Source organism: Balaenoptera physalus, assembly GCF_965194825.1.
Source record: "Balaenoptera physalus genome assembly, chromosome: 15".
NCBI classification, from domain to species: domain Eukaryota; kingdom Metazoa; phylum Chordata; class Mammalia; order Artiodactyla; family Balaenopteridae; genus Balaenoptera; species Balaenoptera physalus.
This window is the reverse complement of record NC_138894.1, coordinates 38,417,286-38,432,739: the sequence shown is the minus strand read 5'-3', so window position 1 is coordinate 38,432,739 and position 15,454 is coordinate 38,417,286. Positions and strand designations below refer to the sequence as shown.

Genomic DNA, 15,454 nt, shown 5'->3' with positions numbered 1-15,454 from the left:
ATAAAAAAGACTTTTGAAGTACTATTTAGAGGTCAACTGCTTTTTCTATTAATACTCCTTAAATTTGCTATTTTCTGTTTTTTTTCTTATCCTACTTAAGACTTTGTGTCAAAGCAAATGTAATATCTTTGCCAATTAAAATTTTAAAATTTTGAAACAATTACTGATTTAATTTTTTTTTTTTTTTTTTTATTTATGGCTGTGTTGGGTCTTCGTTTCTGTGCGAGGGCTTTCTCTAGTTGCGGCAAGTGGGGGCCACTCTTCATCGCGGTGTGCGGGCCTCTCACTATCGCGGCCTCTCTTGTTGCGGAGCACAGGCTCCAGACGCGCAGGCTCAGTAATTGCGGCTCACGGGTCTAGTCGCTCCGCGGCATGTGGGATCTTCCCAGACCAGGTCTCGAACCCGTGTCCCCTGCATTGGCAGGCAGATTCTCAACCACTGCGCCACCAGGGAAGCCCTGATTTAATTTTTTAAGTTAAGTATCTAGTGCTTGTGTAGGATTAAGTTTAGTACTATATTTGCATTTAAGAAACAAAATAGAATTTGTTTGAAGATTGACTTGTAAATTTGTATAGATTTGTCTGAAAGTTGTAATTTTTTTGACACCTCAGTTTTTAATATAGCTGTGTGTTTATAGATTTAAATTGTTACTGAAATCTGTAATTTATTTACAAAAGTATTGAATGGAAAACAAACCCAGAGTTAACATTTCTGGTAGTTTTAAAATAATGCAGTTTTTATAAAATCACTCTAGGCAGGTTTATAGACAGTGGTTTTTTGGTTAATTTTGTATAAATCATTTGTATTACGTTTGTGTGGGTCGTGGGTCTGGGGGTTTTTTGTTGTTTGTTTGTTTGTTTGTTTTTTAAGTCACAGTTTCTCTTGAAGGTTATGTTCCCTTATAGTATAGCAGTTCTGTAATAGTTTTAGTATGTGTTATACACCAGACCCTAGCAATGGTGTAATATTAGATGCCAAGGCCTATTACATACTCCCACTCTAATCATACTTGCTTTTAAGGCTCTCTAGAAATGAATTTTGAAAGAGGTTAAAAAATAAAGTCTGTTCTAAAGTAGTTTAGGTGTTTTTTGTGACGCAAGTGGATAAGCTTTATATTTTTGGAATGCAAATGGGTACAAGTATTTCTAGTCTGAAATATTTTATTTAGTATAAAATTAAAAAGAATTTATATCCTAAATTTCTGACCAGATTTCAGCCATTTTTTTTCCTGACCTAAAATTACAGTAGAGGGCATTTTTTTTTCCTTTTAGAATATAAATGGACAAATAGTTTTTCCTATATATCCAAATTAAAGTTATCATTTCAAAAGCAGAGTATAAATTAAAATTATATCCCATGCTGTTTGTGAGAGGGCAGAAAGTGGCCACATAGCTCACATTTTTAAGGTACATTGGTAAATGCTCTCAATAGGAATGTATCCTAGATTTGAAATAAATGAAAATAATTTCAATCACTTAGCTAAAATTGACTGATCATTTTTCAGAAATAGTGCCGAACACGTGTTAACATTATGCAAAGTTATGCATTCAGTAATCTGGGGAATTTTAATGCATACATTTTGATCATCTTTAGGTCAGGATTAAATTCAAATAGAAATTAAAATAGAAAAAATTAAATTAAAATTAAAATTTTAATAGAAATATGTTTAATTCCAAATTAAATCAGGATTTTGTATAGAAGCATTGTATTTTAGGATTTAACTCTGTCAAGCACAGTTGATTCCATTATATCATGGAATTAGATTTACATTAGGTCAGATCATTATGTGTGTTTCATTCCATGCTTTCATTGTCATACTTCCCTTCCCTTTGATACCTCTGACCTCTCTTGTTGCCATTCCTCCCTGACCTTTCTCTTATGTCCTCTCATGTCTTCCATCTCTTCTCTCCATTTATTTCGCTCTCCCAGAAGAGACTATTTTCCCTCTGTAGAGGACTTTCTGTCTCTTAAGACACCCTGCTAATAAAGGGTTAGGAGGCCAGATAGTAATGGGCCCAGCCCCCTCAGTGCCCTTTCCAAATCATTGTTGCATATGATCCAACTCACCCTCTATTCTTTCTCTTCTGATCCCTAGTCATTCTTCCACATTCATTAAGACTTGGGCACTTAATTTCTGTCTGCCTCTCTACCTCTGTTCAGTAACATAATGTGTCCATATTATCATTCCATTAAGTACCCTAGCCTCCTAGTAATTTGATCTCAACTCCTGTAACATTTATCTTTGCTGATCATTAAGCACTTGCCACCTATGAACCTTGTTGTAACCCAGAATTTCTCAGCATGAGAAATCCAGTAGTTTGCAAGCTATAACCTTCTAGCATGTTCATAGTCTCATTCCTTTTACACTGTTGTTTGCTTTCCAGTCCGTTTTTTTTAAATAAATAAATTTATTTGTTTATTTATTTATTTATTTTTTGGCTGAGTTGGGTCTTTGTTGCTGCGTGTGGGCTTTCTCTAGTTGCGGTAAGCGGGGGCTACTCTTCATTGTGGTACGTGGGCTTCTCATACACTCCCATTTACCATTGCAACAAAAAGAATAAAATATCTAGGAATAAACCTACCTAAGGAGACAAAAGACCTGTATGCAGAAAATTATAAGACACTGATGAAAGAAATTAGAGATGATACAAATAGATGGAGAGATATACCATGTTCTTGGATTGGAAGAATCAACATTGTGAAAATGACTCTACTACCCAAAGCAATCTACAGATTCAGTGCAATCCCTATCAAACTACCACTGGCATTTTTCACAGAACTAGAACAAAAAATTTCACAATATGTATGGAAACACAAAAGACCCCGAATAGCCAAAGCAAGCTTGAGAACGAAAAATGGAGCTGGAGGAATCAGGCTCCCTGACTTCAGACTATACTACAAAGCTACAGTAATCAAGACAGTTTGGTACTGGCACAAAAACAGAAACATAGATCAATGGAACAGGATAGAAAGCCCAGAGATAAACCCACGCACATATGATCACCTTATCTTTGATAAAGGAGGCAAGCATATAAAGTGGAGAAAAGACAGCCTCTTCGATAAGTGGTGCTGGGAAAACTGGACAGGTACATGTAAAAGTATGAAATTAGAATACTCCCTAACACCATACACAAAAATAAACTCAAAATGGATTAAAGACCTAAATGTAGGGCCAGACACTATCAAACTCTTAGAGGAAAACATAGGCAGAACACTGTATGACATAAATCACAGCAAGATCCTTTTTGACCCAGCTCCTGGAGAAATGGAAATAAAAACAAAAATAAACAAATGGGACCTAATGAAACTTAAAAGCTTTTGCACAGCAAAGGAAACCATAAACAAGACCAAAAGACAACCCTCAGAATGGGAGAAAATATTTGCAAATGAAGCAACTGACAAAGGATTAATCTCCAAGATTTACAAGCAGCTCATGCAGCTCAATAACAAAAAAACAAACAACCCAATCCAAAAATGGGCAGAAGACCTAAACAGACATTTCTCCAAAGAAGATATACAGATTGCCAACAAACACATGGAAGAATGCTCAACATCATTAATCATTAGAGAAATGCACATCCAAACTACAATGAGATATCATCTCACACCAGTCAGAATGGCCATCATCAAAAAATCTAGAAACAGTAAATGCTGGAGAGGGTGTGGAGAAAAGGGAACACTCTTGCACTGTTGGAGGGAATGTAAATTGATACTGCCACAATGGAGAACAGTATGGAGGTTCCTTAAAAAACTAAAAATAGAACTATCATACGATCCAGCAATCCCACTACTGGGCATACACCCTGAGAAAACCATAATTCAAAAAGAGTCATGTACCACAATGTTCATTGCAGCTCTATTTACAATAGCCAGGACATGGAAGCAACCTAAGTGTCCATCATCGGATGAATGGATAAAGAAGACGTGGCACATATATACAATGGAATATTACTCAGCCATGAAAAGAAACGAAATTGAGTTATTTGTAGTGAGGTGGATGGACCTAGAGTCTGTCAGACAGAGTGAAGTAAGTCAGAAAGAAAAAAACAAATACAGTATGCTAACACATATATATGGAATCTAAGGGAAAAAAAAATGTCATGAAGAACCTAGTGGCAAGACGGGAATAAAGCCACAGACCTACTAGAGAATGGACTTCAGGATATGGGGAGGGGGAAGGGTAAGATGTGACAAAGAGAGAGAGTGGCATGGACATATATACATTACCAAACGTAAAATAGATAGCTAGTGGGAAGCAACCGCATAGCACAGGGAGATCAGCTCTGTGCTTTGTGACCACCTAGAGGTGTGGGATAGGGAGGGCGGGAGGGAGGGAAATGCAAGAGGGAAGAGATATGGGAACATATGTATATGTATAACTGATTCACTTTGTTATAAAGCAGAAACTAACACACCATTGTAAAGCAATTATACTCCAATAAAGATGTTTAAAAAATAAATAAATAAATAAATTTATTTATTTTTGGCTGAGTTGGGTCTTTGTTGCTGCGCGTGGGCTTTCTCTAGTTGCGGTAAGCAGGGGCTACTCTTCATTGCAGTACAGGGGCTTCTCATTGTGGTGGCTTCTCTTGTAGAGCACAGGCTCTAGGCGTGCGGTCTTCAGTAGTTGTGTCGTGCAGGCTCTAGAGTGCAGGCTCAGTAGTTGTGGCGCACAGGCTTAGTTGCTCCGCTGCATGTGGGATCTTCCCCGACCAGGGCTTAAAGCCGTGTCCCCTGCATTGGCAGGCGGATTCTTAACCACTGCACTACCAGGGAAGCCCTCCAGTCCGTTTTAAGCCCTCCATTTTCTGCCAGTCTTCCAAACCTCCTGCCTTTTCTTCCTTTCAGGCCTGGATTTCATGTTAGATCATCTGGACCACTCTCTTTCACAGTTGTTTTCAACTCTTTGTCCTTCTACTTTACAAAATTCTAAAACTAAATTAAACCTTCTTTGTTTCTATACCCTCTACTCTGTGCTGAGTACTGCTCCAGAGCATTCTATAACTTTTGTATTGGTGCCACTGCAAACTCATATTTCAATGCTAAGCCTGGACCTTGGGACTCCTTATATACTACTTTTACTTGGTCATTCCTCTTTTTCATTTGCTTCAGGAATTATATATCAAACCTCTGCCACTCTGTTCAAGCTTCCTCTCCAATAACCTCGCTGTCAGTATGGGAACTCTCCTTCTATTTTTTTATATAAATTCTCCTTTAAATTTTTATATAAATTTTATATAAATTTATAAGGGCTTCCCTGGTGGCGCAGTGGTTGAGAGTCTGCCTGCCAATGCAGGGGACACGGGTTCGAGCCCTGGTCTGGGAAGATCCCACATGCTGCGGAGCGACTGGGCCCGTGAGCCACAATTACTGAGCCTGCGCGACTGGAACCCGTGCTCCACAACAAGAGAGGCCGCGATAGTGAGAGGCCTGCGCACCGCGATGAAGAGTGGCCCCCGCTTGCCACAACTAGAGAAAGCCCTTGTACAGAAACGAAGACCCAACACAGCCATAAATAAATAAATAAATATTAAAAAAAAAATTCCCTTCTTAAAAAAAAAAAAATTTATAAATTTTTCCAAGGTAATCAGGCAAAAATTTGTTTAGATTCCTGGGCTTCTTCACCTGTCCTTCCTGTCCTGTCCCAGAGGTTGAGGTGCTCCCTCCCTGTTCAAGCCAACCTTCTACTGTGTTCATAATCCTATCGCTTCCTGTTTATTATGGAATTTTGCACTGTCATTTAATAATCTGTATCTTCAACCCCCTCCTGTTCTCCCTCAGCTTGTAAGTGTGGTCAAATCTCTTATTAAAAAACAAAACAAATCCCTCCCTCCCCCTGCGCCTCGGCCCCCGGTCTTGACCCTCAGTCCCCTTCATGGTAACTGCTCCTGTCCCTTATAATCACCTTCTTCAGAGTTGCTGTCTCCATCTCCTTACCTTTCAGTCATTCCTCAACCCACTTCAGTCTGTCTTTGGCCCCACTATTTCACTGAAACTTTCTAGCAAAAGTTAGGTTTGTCCTGTTTGTAAAATCTAGTGGCCTTATGTTAGTCTTATTTTAACTTCTCTAGCATTTTATATCATGGTTTGTTAGTTTTTTTCTTGAAATTCTTACAGTACTACCTTAGTTTAGAAATACTGTACTCTCCTGATTCTTTTCCTGTCTCTCTGACTATTCCTTCTCTTTTTCTTTTGTAAGCTTCTCTTACTCTGCCCACCTCTTAACTTCCTGAGGGTGCCCTTAGCGCATCATTGATCTTTTCATTCTACATAGTGTCCCAGAGTGATTTCCTTCATTCATATGACTTACTGAAAGATTCTAGTTCTGACCTCTCCCCTGGGTTTCATACTTGAATATCCAGCTGTTACTAGCCATCTGTAAATTGCTTCAGTTCATCTATTCAAAACAGTACTTATGGGCCTCCCTGGTGGCGTAGTGGTTAAGAAGCCGCCTGCCAATGCAGGGGACACGGGATCGAGCCCTGGTCGGGGAAGACCCTGCATGCCGCGGAGCAACTAAGCCCGTGCGCCACAACTACTGAGCCTGCGCTGTACAACCCCCGAGCCACAACTGCTGAGTCCCGTGTGCCACAACTACTGAAGCCTGTGCACCTAGAGCCCGTGCTCCGCAACAAGAGAAGCCACCGCGATGAGAAGCCTGCGCACCGCAACAAAGAGTAGCCCCCGCTCGCCGCAACTAGAGAAAGCACGCACGCAGCAATGAAGACCCAACACAGCCAAAAATAAATAATAAATAAATACATAAATTCTTTAAAAAAAAAACAAAACAGTACTTATATCTTTCCCCTCCAGCTCTAGTCCCTGCGTTCTTTTTTCTTTCCATGTTCGCTTATCAGTCATCAACATTAATAACCCACCCAGCCTCACAAAAATGGCAGAATCCTGCAAGTCATCCTGTCCTCCTCAAACTCTTTTCCTCCACATCCATTCACCATGTCCTATAGATTTTTTCCCTAGATAATTCTCAAACTCACCTCATTTTTTTGCCTGCTACCACTTCCTTGTTAAGACATCATCATCTCTTTCTAGATTACTGTAGTACAGAATATATCTGTGTCCTGGTTGGACTGTATGTTTTTCATCTTTTCCTCTCAGGTACATAGTACAGTGCTTGACAGGTAGTAGGCACTCAGTTTGTGAGAACTAAAATCATTTTCTGAAACATACTAACTTACATATGGCCTATTACTGTATTTACTCTATCAGATAAGTTTAGGTTGTAGCTCCTAACCTAAGAACCTTAAAGGGGAGGAGGAAAAGTAAACAAATATGTGTAGATTCTTCACAGTGTCCCAGGTAATATGCCAGATTATACATTTAACACCTATTATGTAACATAATCTTTGAAATTATCAAGGCAGTTGTTCCCATTTTATAGTTGAAGTGAAGTATTACTATCCTGTCATACAGCTAGTGAGAAGCAGAGCTCAAATGCAACCCCAAGTCTTTCCTGTTCTAAAGCCCTTATTTTTTTGGCTACATCTTACTTAAAAGAAATCCACTATGTTTAATCTCTTCAAGTTTGCATATCCAATTGCAGAAACTTAAGCAGTAACTTTGAATCACCATTCTTTTGAATATGTTTAATTTTTTGGCTTTTGATAACAAAGTAATGAAATAGATTTATTCCCTTACTTTGTATTGTGGGCAAGAAAATGGGTATTCTTGTAACTTTTTATATCAGGAATTACTGTTGTGGGAATAATGGGGAAACAATGCTTAATAGTTTTGTAAATTCAATAGAGATGATAATTGTTAAAGTAGTATGAATTTTATGAAAATAAGTTGCTTAAAATGAAAAGGTATATAAATTCATGTAATTAGTTTTATTGAGAAATACTGTACTCAGTAGAGTAAATTTGTCATCTTTTGGAACTAGATTTTTAGGTTATTATACATGAAGATCTTTGAGACGAGCTTCTCCATAATTTTATACTAATATACCTAGATGCCCTGTACAAAATATTCTTTTATCCAGATAGGAACTTTTTATTATGTAGACTGTCCTTCACCTTCATGATCTAATTCTGACTTAACGTGTTTCATATAACATTCAACCTGTAGGCTGTTTTTTGCTATATGCTTTACTGGTTGTGAGTAGATTTTTGTATGTGTATATACCTGAATATACACTGTTTCTTTCATTTAAACAGTAAAACTAGGCAAATTCGGGGCATATCTTATCTTCCTGTTTGTGTTTTAAAGTTTTGTAAATCTAAGACATTTAGATTTTCAAATAGTATACTTTTGGAGACCCCCTTCCCCATATCCTTTGTATAAGACAAGAGACATGATCTAAATAAATTCATTCTGACTTATCTCATTTATTCTATTAGAAAAGTACTGTGTTTACATTCAAAACTGCTGTCGATTAGATCTGCAGCTGCTGATTTATAGCACTGTCAAATGCTACTTTGATGTGCCCGTTCTGAGTTTTTGTTTTGTATTTTGGTCTGATAAAGTTTAAAAGTGCTTAAATTTGTTTTTACTGAGTGGAAGTTTCTTGAAGGCACTTTTTCAGAATCTTTTCACTGAACACTAACTCTGCCAAAAAGGATTCTGGCAAACTCTGCCTAGTGTATCTGTGTTTTGGGAGATATGTCTGCATATAATCATATTAAAAACTCTGTATAAGGCAAATTGTTTCACTTACTTTTTTTTTAAAGGTTTTACTCTTTTTTTAACAATTTTTATTTATTTATTTATTTATGGCTGTGTTGCGTCTTCGTTTCTGTGCGAGGGCTTTCTCTAGTTGCGGCAAGCGGGGGCCACTCTTCATCGCGGTGCGCGGGCCTCTCACTGTCGTGGCCTCTCGTTGCGGAGCACAGGCTCCAGACGCGCAGGCTCAGCAATTGTGGCTCACAGGCCTAGTCACCCCGCGGCATGTGGGATCTTCCCAGAGCAGGGCTCGAACCCGTGTCCCCTGCATTGGCAGGCAGATTCTCAACCACTGCGCCACCAGGGAAGCCCTCACTTATTTTTATCCCATGTTTTTCAATCTCATTTTATCAGAGATTTCCCCCTGTGTATCAACTGTCAACATTGCATTTGAACGAGTGGTTCTAGTGACTTACTTTGGGGCTGCTGCTACTGGATGAACTACCAGTGACCAAAAAGATTTCTAGTTTGACTTTTTACTCTTTTAGATTAAGGCAAGAAAGGAGGGACAAAAATGTGTACCCACGTTTTTAACTTGTTAAAAATGCTTTCAGGGAATTCCCTGGTAGTCCAGTGGTTAGGATTCGGTGCTTTCACTGCCGAGGCCTAGGTTCAATCTCTGGTCAGGAAACTAAGATCCTGCAAGCCAGGCGGCGCAGCCAAAAAAAAAATGCTTTTAGTTTTAAAGGAGTTTATTCAAAGTTGCTAAAACTAAATTTTAAAACATTTTCATGGGATATAGCTTATATGATATTTGAGAATATGAATGTGTAACCCTTTCATTCCATTTTTATAAATGAATCATGAAAAGCCATATTCTATCTCTAGATCAGTGAGTTTCAAACTACAGGCATAACCAGTAGTGAGTTGAGAGATCATTTTAATGGGAAGGGATCAGCTTTTTTTAAAAATAAAATACAGTAAAACAGAATTTTAAAATCCAGATACCTTGCAAATAAGATGGACAATATGTGTGTAGGTATACTGAGTCACATAAACTTTGCTGCTAGTCTTTACCTACTGAAAATGAATTGTTTGTGGCCTAGATATTCAGCAGTTATTCCTTATAATAGCAACAATATTATTTTAGGGAAAGAAGCACTCATAAGTGTATTTATAGAGAATTTTAAGGAAGGACACCAATAAATCAGTGCAAGTCATCTGGATACCTTTTATTAGGTAGAGAATTATGAAGTGAAAACCCGGATTTTAATTGCACTAAGGTTTTTCCCCTGCCTTTCTGTAGAGGTAGAGAAATCATTTAACTTAAAAATTAGAAAAACTACCCTTTTAGTTGGGAATAAATAAGAGCAGAAAAATAAATATGGTGCTAAGCCAGTTCTGCTTATATTTTTAATAAATCCATGTTTTTATGTAAAATAATTAAAATTTCAGCTTCCACAGTCTCATTTTGTGGAAAAATTATATGCTTATTATTAAAGGGAAGAATATCTATAATTATTCCATTTACAATAATTTAAATTATAATAGTTATCTAAATCGTGTCAAAATTATTTCTTGAGTTACATAATTCATCTAATTTAGAGATGGTATATTTCTGATTGTTTTTAGATAATTTAATATAGGAACAATCCATTCAGTTTTCTATTAAAGTTTTTGTAAAAACTGAAAATATTTCGGTATGTTTCTCACAAATGAAAAATAGTATGAGCTATGAAAACGAAATTATTAAATACAAGAATATACTTTTAACTAAAGTTTTAAATGTATGTGATCTAAGTAGAGTCTGTCCTAAAGCAAAGGAAGATAACATTTACCACTTTAAAAATCATTAAGCCGTATTGTTATAGCATGTTTATAAAATATAAATTATCAGCTTTACTTATTGCTGTTTTAAACTTGAATTTTAAAATGGTAAAAATTGGGCTTCCCTGGTGGCACAGTGGTTGAGAATCTGCCTGCCAATGCAGGGGACACAGGTTCGAGTCCTGGTCTGGGAAGATCCCACATGCTGTGGAGCGACTAGGCCCGTGTGCCACAATTACTGAGCCAGCGCGTCTGGAGCCTGTGCTCCACAACAAGAGAGGCCGCAATAGTGAGAGGCCCGCGCATCGCGATGAAGAGTGGCCCCCACTTGCCGCAACTGGAGAAAGCCCTCGCACAGAAACGAAGACCCAACACAGCCAGAAATAAATAAATAAATAAAATTTAAAAAAAAAAAAAAAAATGGTAAAAATTTTATCAACTTCTTAAAAGTTTTAAATCCTTTATGTTTTTCCATATTTCTTATTATTCTTATATGTATTTTTACATTTTAGAATGGCTATCTTCTGTGTATAAACAGCAGTGGCTTGCTATGCTCCGGGCAGAACAAGACAGTGAGGTGGGGTAAGTATGGTACAGCATTGTTCATTAAAAAAAAACAAAAAAACAAAAAAACTTTTTTTTTTTTACTGAAATATAGTTAATTTACAATACTGTGTTAGTTTCAGGTGTACAGCTAAGAGATTCAGTTGTATATATATATATTTTTCAGATTATTTTCAATTATAGGTTACTATAAGATACTGAATATAGTTCCCTTTGCTATACAGTAAATCCTTGTTGCTTATCTGTTTTATGTATAGTAGTTTGTATCTGTTAATCTCATACTCCTAATTTATCCCGCCACCCCTCCCTTTCCCCTTTGGTAACCATAAGTTTGTTTTCTTTGTCTGTGAGTTTTTCTGTTTTTTATATAGATTCATTTGTATTATTTTTTTAGATTCCACATATAAGTGATATCTTATAATTGTCTTTCTCTGTTTGACTTACTTCACTTAGTATGATATTCTCTAGGTCCATCCATGTTGCTGCAAATGGTAATATTTCATTCTTTTTTATGACTGAGTAATACATATTCCATTGTATATAAATATACCACATCTTCCTAAGCCAATCATCCATTGATGGGCCCTTGGGCTGCTTCGATGTCTTGGCTCTTGTACATAGTGCTGCTATGAACATTGGGGTGCATGTATCTTTTTGAATTAGAGTTTTCATCTTTTCGGGATATATGCCAAGGAGTGGAATTGCTGGGTATGGTAGCTCTAATTTTAGTTTTTTAAGGAATCTCCACACTGTTTTCCATAGGGGCCGCACCAATTTACATTCCCACCAACAGTGTAGGAAGGGTCCCTTTTCCCCACACCCTCTCCAGATTTATTATTTGTAGACTTTTTGATGATACCCATTTTGACTGGTATGAGGTGATATCTCATTGTAGTTTTGATTTGCATTTCTCTAATAATTATTGATGTTGAGCATCTTTCCATGTGCCTGTTGGCCATCTGTATGTCATCTTTGGAGAAATGTCTCTTTAGGTCTTCTGCCCATTTTTTGATTGGGTGGTTTGTTTTTTTGAGTTGTATGAGATGTTTGTATATTTTGGATATTAACCCCTTGTAGGTCACATGATTTACAAATATTTTCTCCCATTCCCTAGGTTGTCTTTTCATTTTGTTTATGGTTTCCTTTGCTGTGCAAAAGCTTTTAAGTTTGATTAGGTCAGGTCCCATTTGTTCATTTTTGCTTATATTTCTTTTGCCTTGGGAGACTAATCTAAGAAAATATTGCTACAGTTTATATCTGAGAATGTTTTGCCTATGTTCTTTTCTCGGAGTTTTATGGTGTCATGTCTTATACTTAGGTATTTAAAGTATTTTGAAGTTTTTTTGTATATAGTGTGAGGGAGTGTTCATATTGATTTACATGTAGCTGTCCAGCTTTCCCACCACCACTTGTTGAAGAGACTGTCTTTTCTCCATTGTATTAATATATTATTGCCTCCGTTGTTGTTGATTAATTGACCACAGGTGTATGGATTTCGCTATGAATTTTTAAATGTATTCATTATGTTGAAAAACCAGTAACTGTTAAAATCAAGAGCTGTTAGAGAAAAGATCATGTAATCAACTTTTATTCTTATATTTCTATAACTATCAATATTATAAATATTTATCTTTTTGGTCAGTTAGTATAACAGAATGTTTGCATTGTCACTTGCTATATTAATAAAACTGAATAATTCATATACTTTGTTTCACTTAGTGTTATGATATTCTTTTAAGCTTTGTTTCACTTAGTGTTATGATATTCTTTTAAGCTATTGAAATATTACCTGGAATAATGCTTTCATAAAGCATGATCTTCATGTATATGTATAGGTAAAGCCAATTTTCCTATTTGTGGCAGTATTGTCAAATTCTCACCAATGTAATAGGGGTTTTTTTGTTTTGTTTTTTTAAGTTCTTTTTTAAAAATATTTATTTATTTATTTATTTATTTATTTGACTGCACCAGATCTTAGTTGCAGCACGTGGGATCTTTAGGTGCAGCACACGGGATCTTTTAGTTGCAGCACGTGGGATCTTTTAGTTGTGGCATGCGGGCTCTAGTTTCCTGACCAGGGATCGAACCCAGTCCCCCTGCATTGGGAGCGTGGAGTCTTAGACACTGGACCACCAGGGAAGTCCCCTGTAATAGGTTTTTTGAAGACTTGAGTGTAAGGTGAAGTAACCCATCTGGTTACACAGGTGCCTTCATCAAAAGCATATGACCCCTCTAGAAAATATTTATGTACTGTCTTCATTTTAAGAGAAAGCATATTATCTGTTCTTTCAATGTGTAGTGCTTTGCAGTTCAGAGAATTACTTCCACATTTATTGTTTGATCTTTATACTAGCTCCTTGGTATAGGCAGTGTGAAGAGACAGTCCACCTGTGAGTATATAAAAAGGTTTTACATTTAAATTTTTTTCTGCCCAATATCTTTTAATTAATTTATTTATTTATTTTTTAATTTATTTATGTTATTTATTTATTTTTTTTGGCTGCATTGAGTCTTCGCTGTTGCGCGCGGGCTTTCTCTAGTTGTGGCGAGCGGGGGCTACTCTTCTTTGCGGTGCGCAGGCTTCTCATTGCGGTGGCTTCTCTTGTCGCGGAACACAGGCTCTGGTGCGTGGGCTTCAGTAGTTGTGGCACACAGGCTCAGTAGTTGTGGCTCGTGGACTCGAGAGCACAGGCTCAGTAGTTGTAGCGCACGGGCTTAGTTGCTCCGCGGCATGTGGGATCTTCCCGGACCAGGGCTCAAACCCGTGTCCCCTCCATTGGCAGGCGGATTCTTAACCACTGCACCACCAGGGAAGCCCCTTTTAATTTATTTTTATACACTAAAGAACTTACTAAAATAATAGCCTAGTTGTGTTTATAGCTAAACAGTGAGTGTGTGAAAGGGTTCTGTAAACTTAAAATAATGATTGCAAGATTATTATCCAGGGTTCTTAGTTTCTACTTTACTTGAAACTTATATCCCATCTTTTCCCAAATATATTCATAGCATACTTATCTTGCACAAATACAGTAAGATTGTTGAAATAGAAATAAGAGACCCCTCCAAAAAATGAGAGTTAATTATTTACTGGAATTCAGATTTGAAGCATTTTGTAATGTATGAAATGTTTTATAAACCATCCTACCTACTTCTTTTGTATATTCAGTTTTTAAATGTTGGATGTTCTCTATTTTTCAAGATTTTTCTTATCTGTATCCTTTTTGAGTTTAATATAGAGTCTCACCTAAGAGACTGAGTTAGAATAAGTGGCTTTCTTGCCTTTACAAGTATATGACTGTATTGCCCCTAATGAAGCACTCTCTTCCACACGTACTGAGCATCTGCTCGCTACTGTAGGGCTGCTAAAGTGAGAAACACAGTGTACTCCCTGGACTCTAGGTTATAATATAGGAAAGTCTCCCTCCAGGGTTATTCTCTTCCAAACGCTTTTCCACATTGCCAACAGGATTAGCCTCCTAAGTAGAAATATAATTTCACTTCCCTGCTTAAATAAGACCAGGGACATTTGATGATAGTTAGGGATTATTGCTTTATGTGTGATACATATTTACAGATTAAAGGATATGATGTCTGGAGGGTCAGTCTCGATAATAATCAGTTGGGAGGGATGTGGGGAGAAGTGGGTTGGGAGTAAAACTAAAACAGGATTATTGAACCTAGATGGTGAGAAAATATGGCTCATTGTACTATTTACTTTTTTTTTTTTTAAGCAAAGCTTTTATTTATTTATTATTTTTAAAATTTATTTATTTATTTATTTTTGGCTGCATTGGGTCTTCATTGCCGTGCATGGGCTTTCTCTAGTTGCGGCGAGCGGGGGCTGCTCTTCCTTGTGGTGCAAAGGCTTCTCACTGCGGTAGCTTCTCTTGTTGCGGAGCACAGGCTTTAGGTGCGTGGGCTTCAGTAGTTGTGGTGCGTAGGCTCAGTGGTTGTGGCTCACGGGCTCTAGAGTGCAGGCTCAGTAGTTATGGCTCACGGGATTAGTTGCTCCACAGCATGTGGGATCTTCCCGGACCAGAGCTCGAACCTGTGTCCCCTGCATTGGCAGGTGGATTCTTAAACACTGTGCCACCGAGGAAGTCCCTATTTACTTTTATATGTTTGAAAGTTTTCGTAAGAAAAAATTTTAAAGTAACAGAACAAATACATGGGAACTCGCTCTTATCTACAGGAAAATTTGAAACTCCTGTGAACGTAGCCTGTGGGGCCCTTCAACAGTCTGTCCCAAATGCCTTTCGCTTTATCTCCTCTCATGCTCATTTTAGGCTCCAGCTGCACTAAGTTCTTCATACATTTAGTACCCTTTCATGCTCCGGTCCTTTTTTGCTAGTCCTTCTACCTGGAATGCCCTTCCTCTGCATAGAGTTCACCCCTGACGTCTACCCCAACAAACTCCCTCTCAGGCACAAATAATACTTCCTC

The 15,454-nt window shown here is 37.5% G+C and overlaps 1 protein-coding gene across 2 annotated transcripts in view; it reads left to right on the top strand.

Moving 5' to 3' along the window:
* Positions 1-15,454, top strand: part of GMCL1 (germ cell-less 1, spermatogenesis associated) — a 58,210-nt gene that overhangs the window by 26,310 nt on the left and 16,446 nt on the right. For both annotated transcript variants that reach the window (XM_082426042.1, XM_082426041.1), the window contains exon 10: positions 10,960-11,029. In XM_082426042.1, the coding sequence (XP_082282168.1) occupies positions 10,960-11,029 (70 nt within the window). The remainder of the gene's footprint in view (positions 1-10,959; positions 11,030-15,454) is intronic.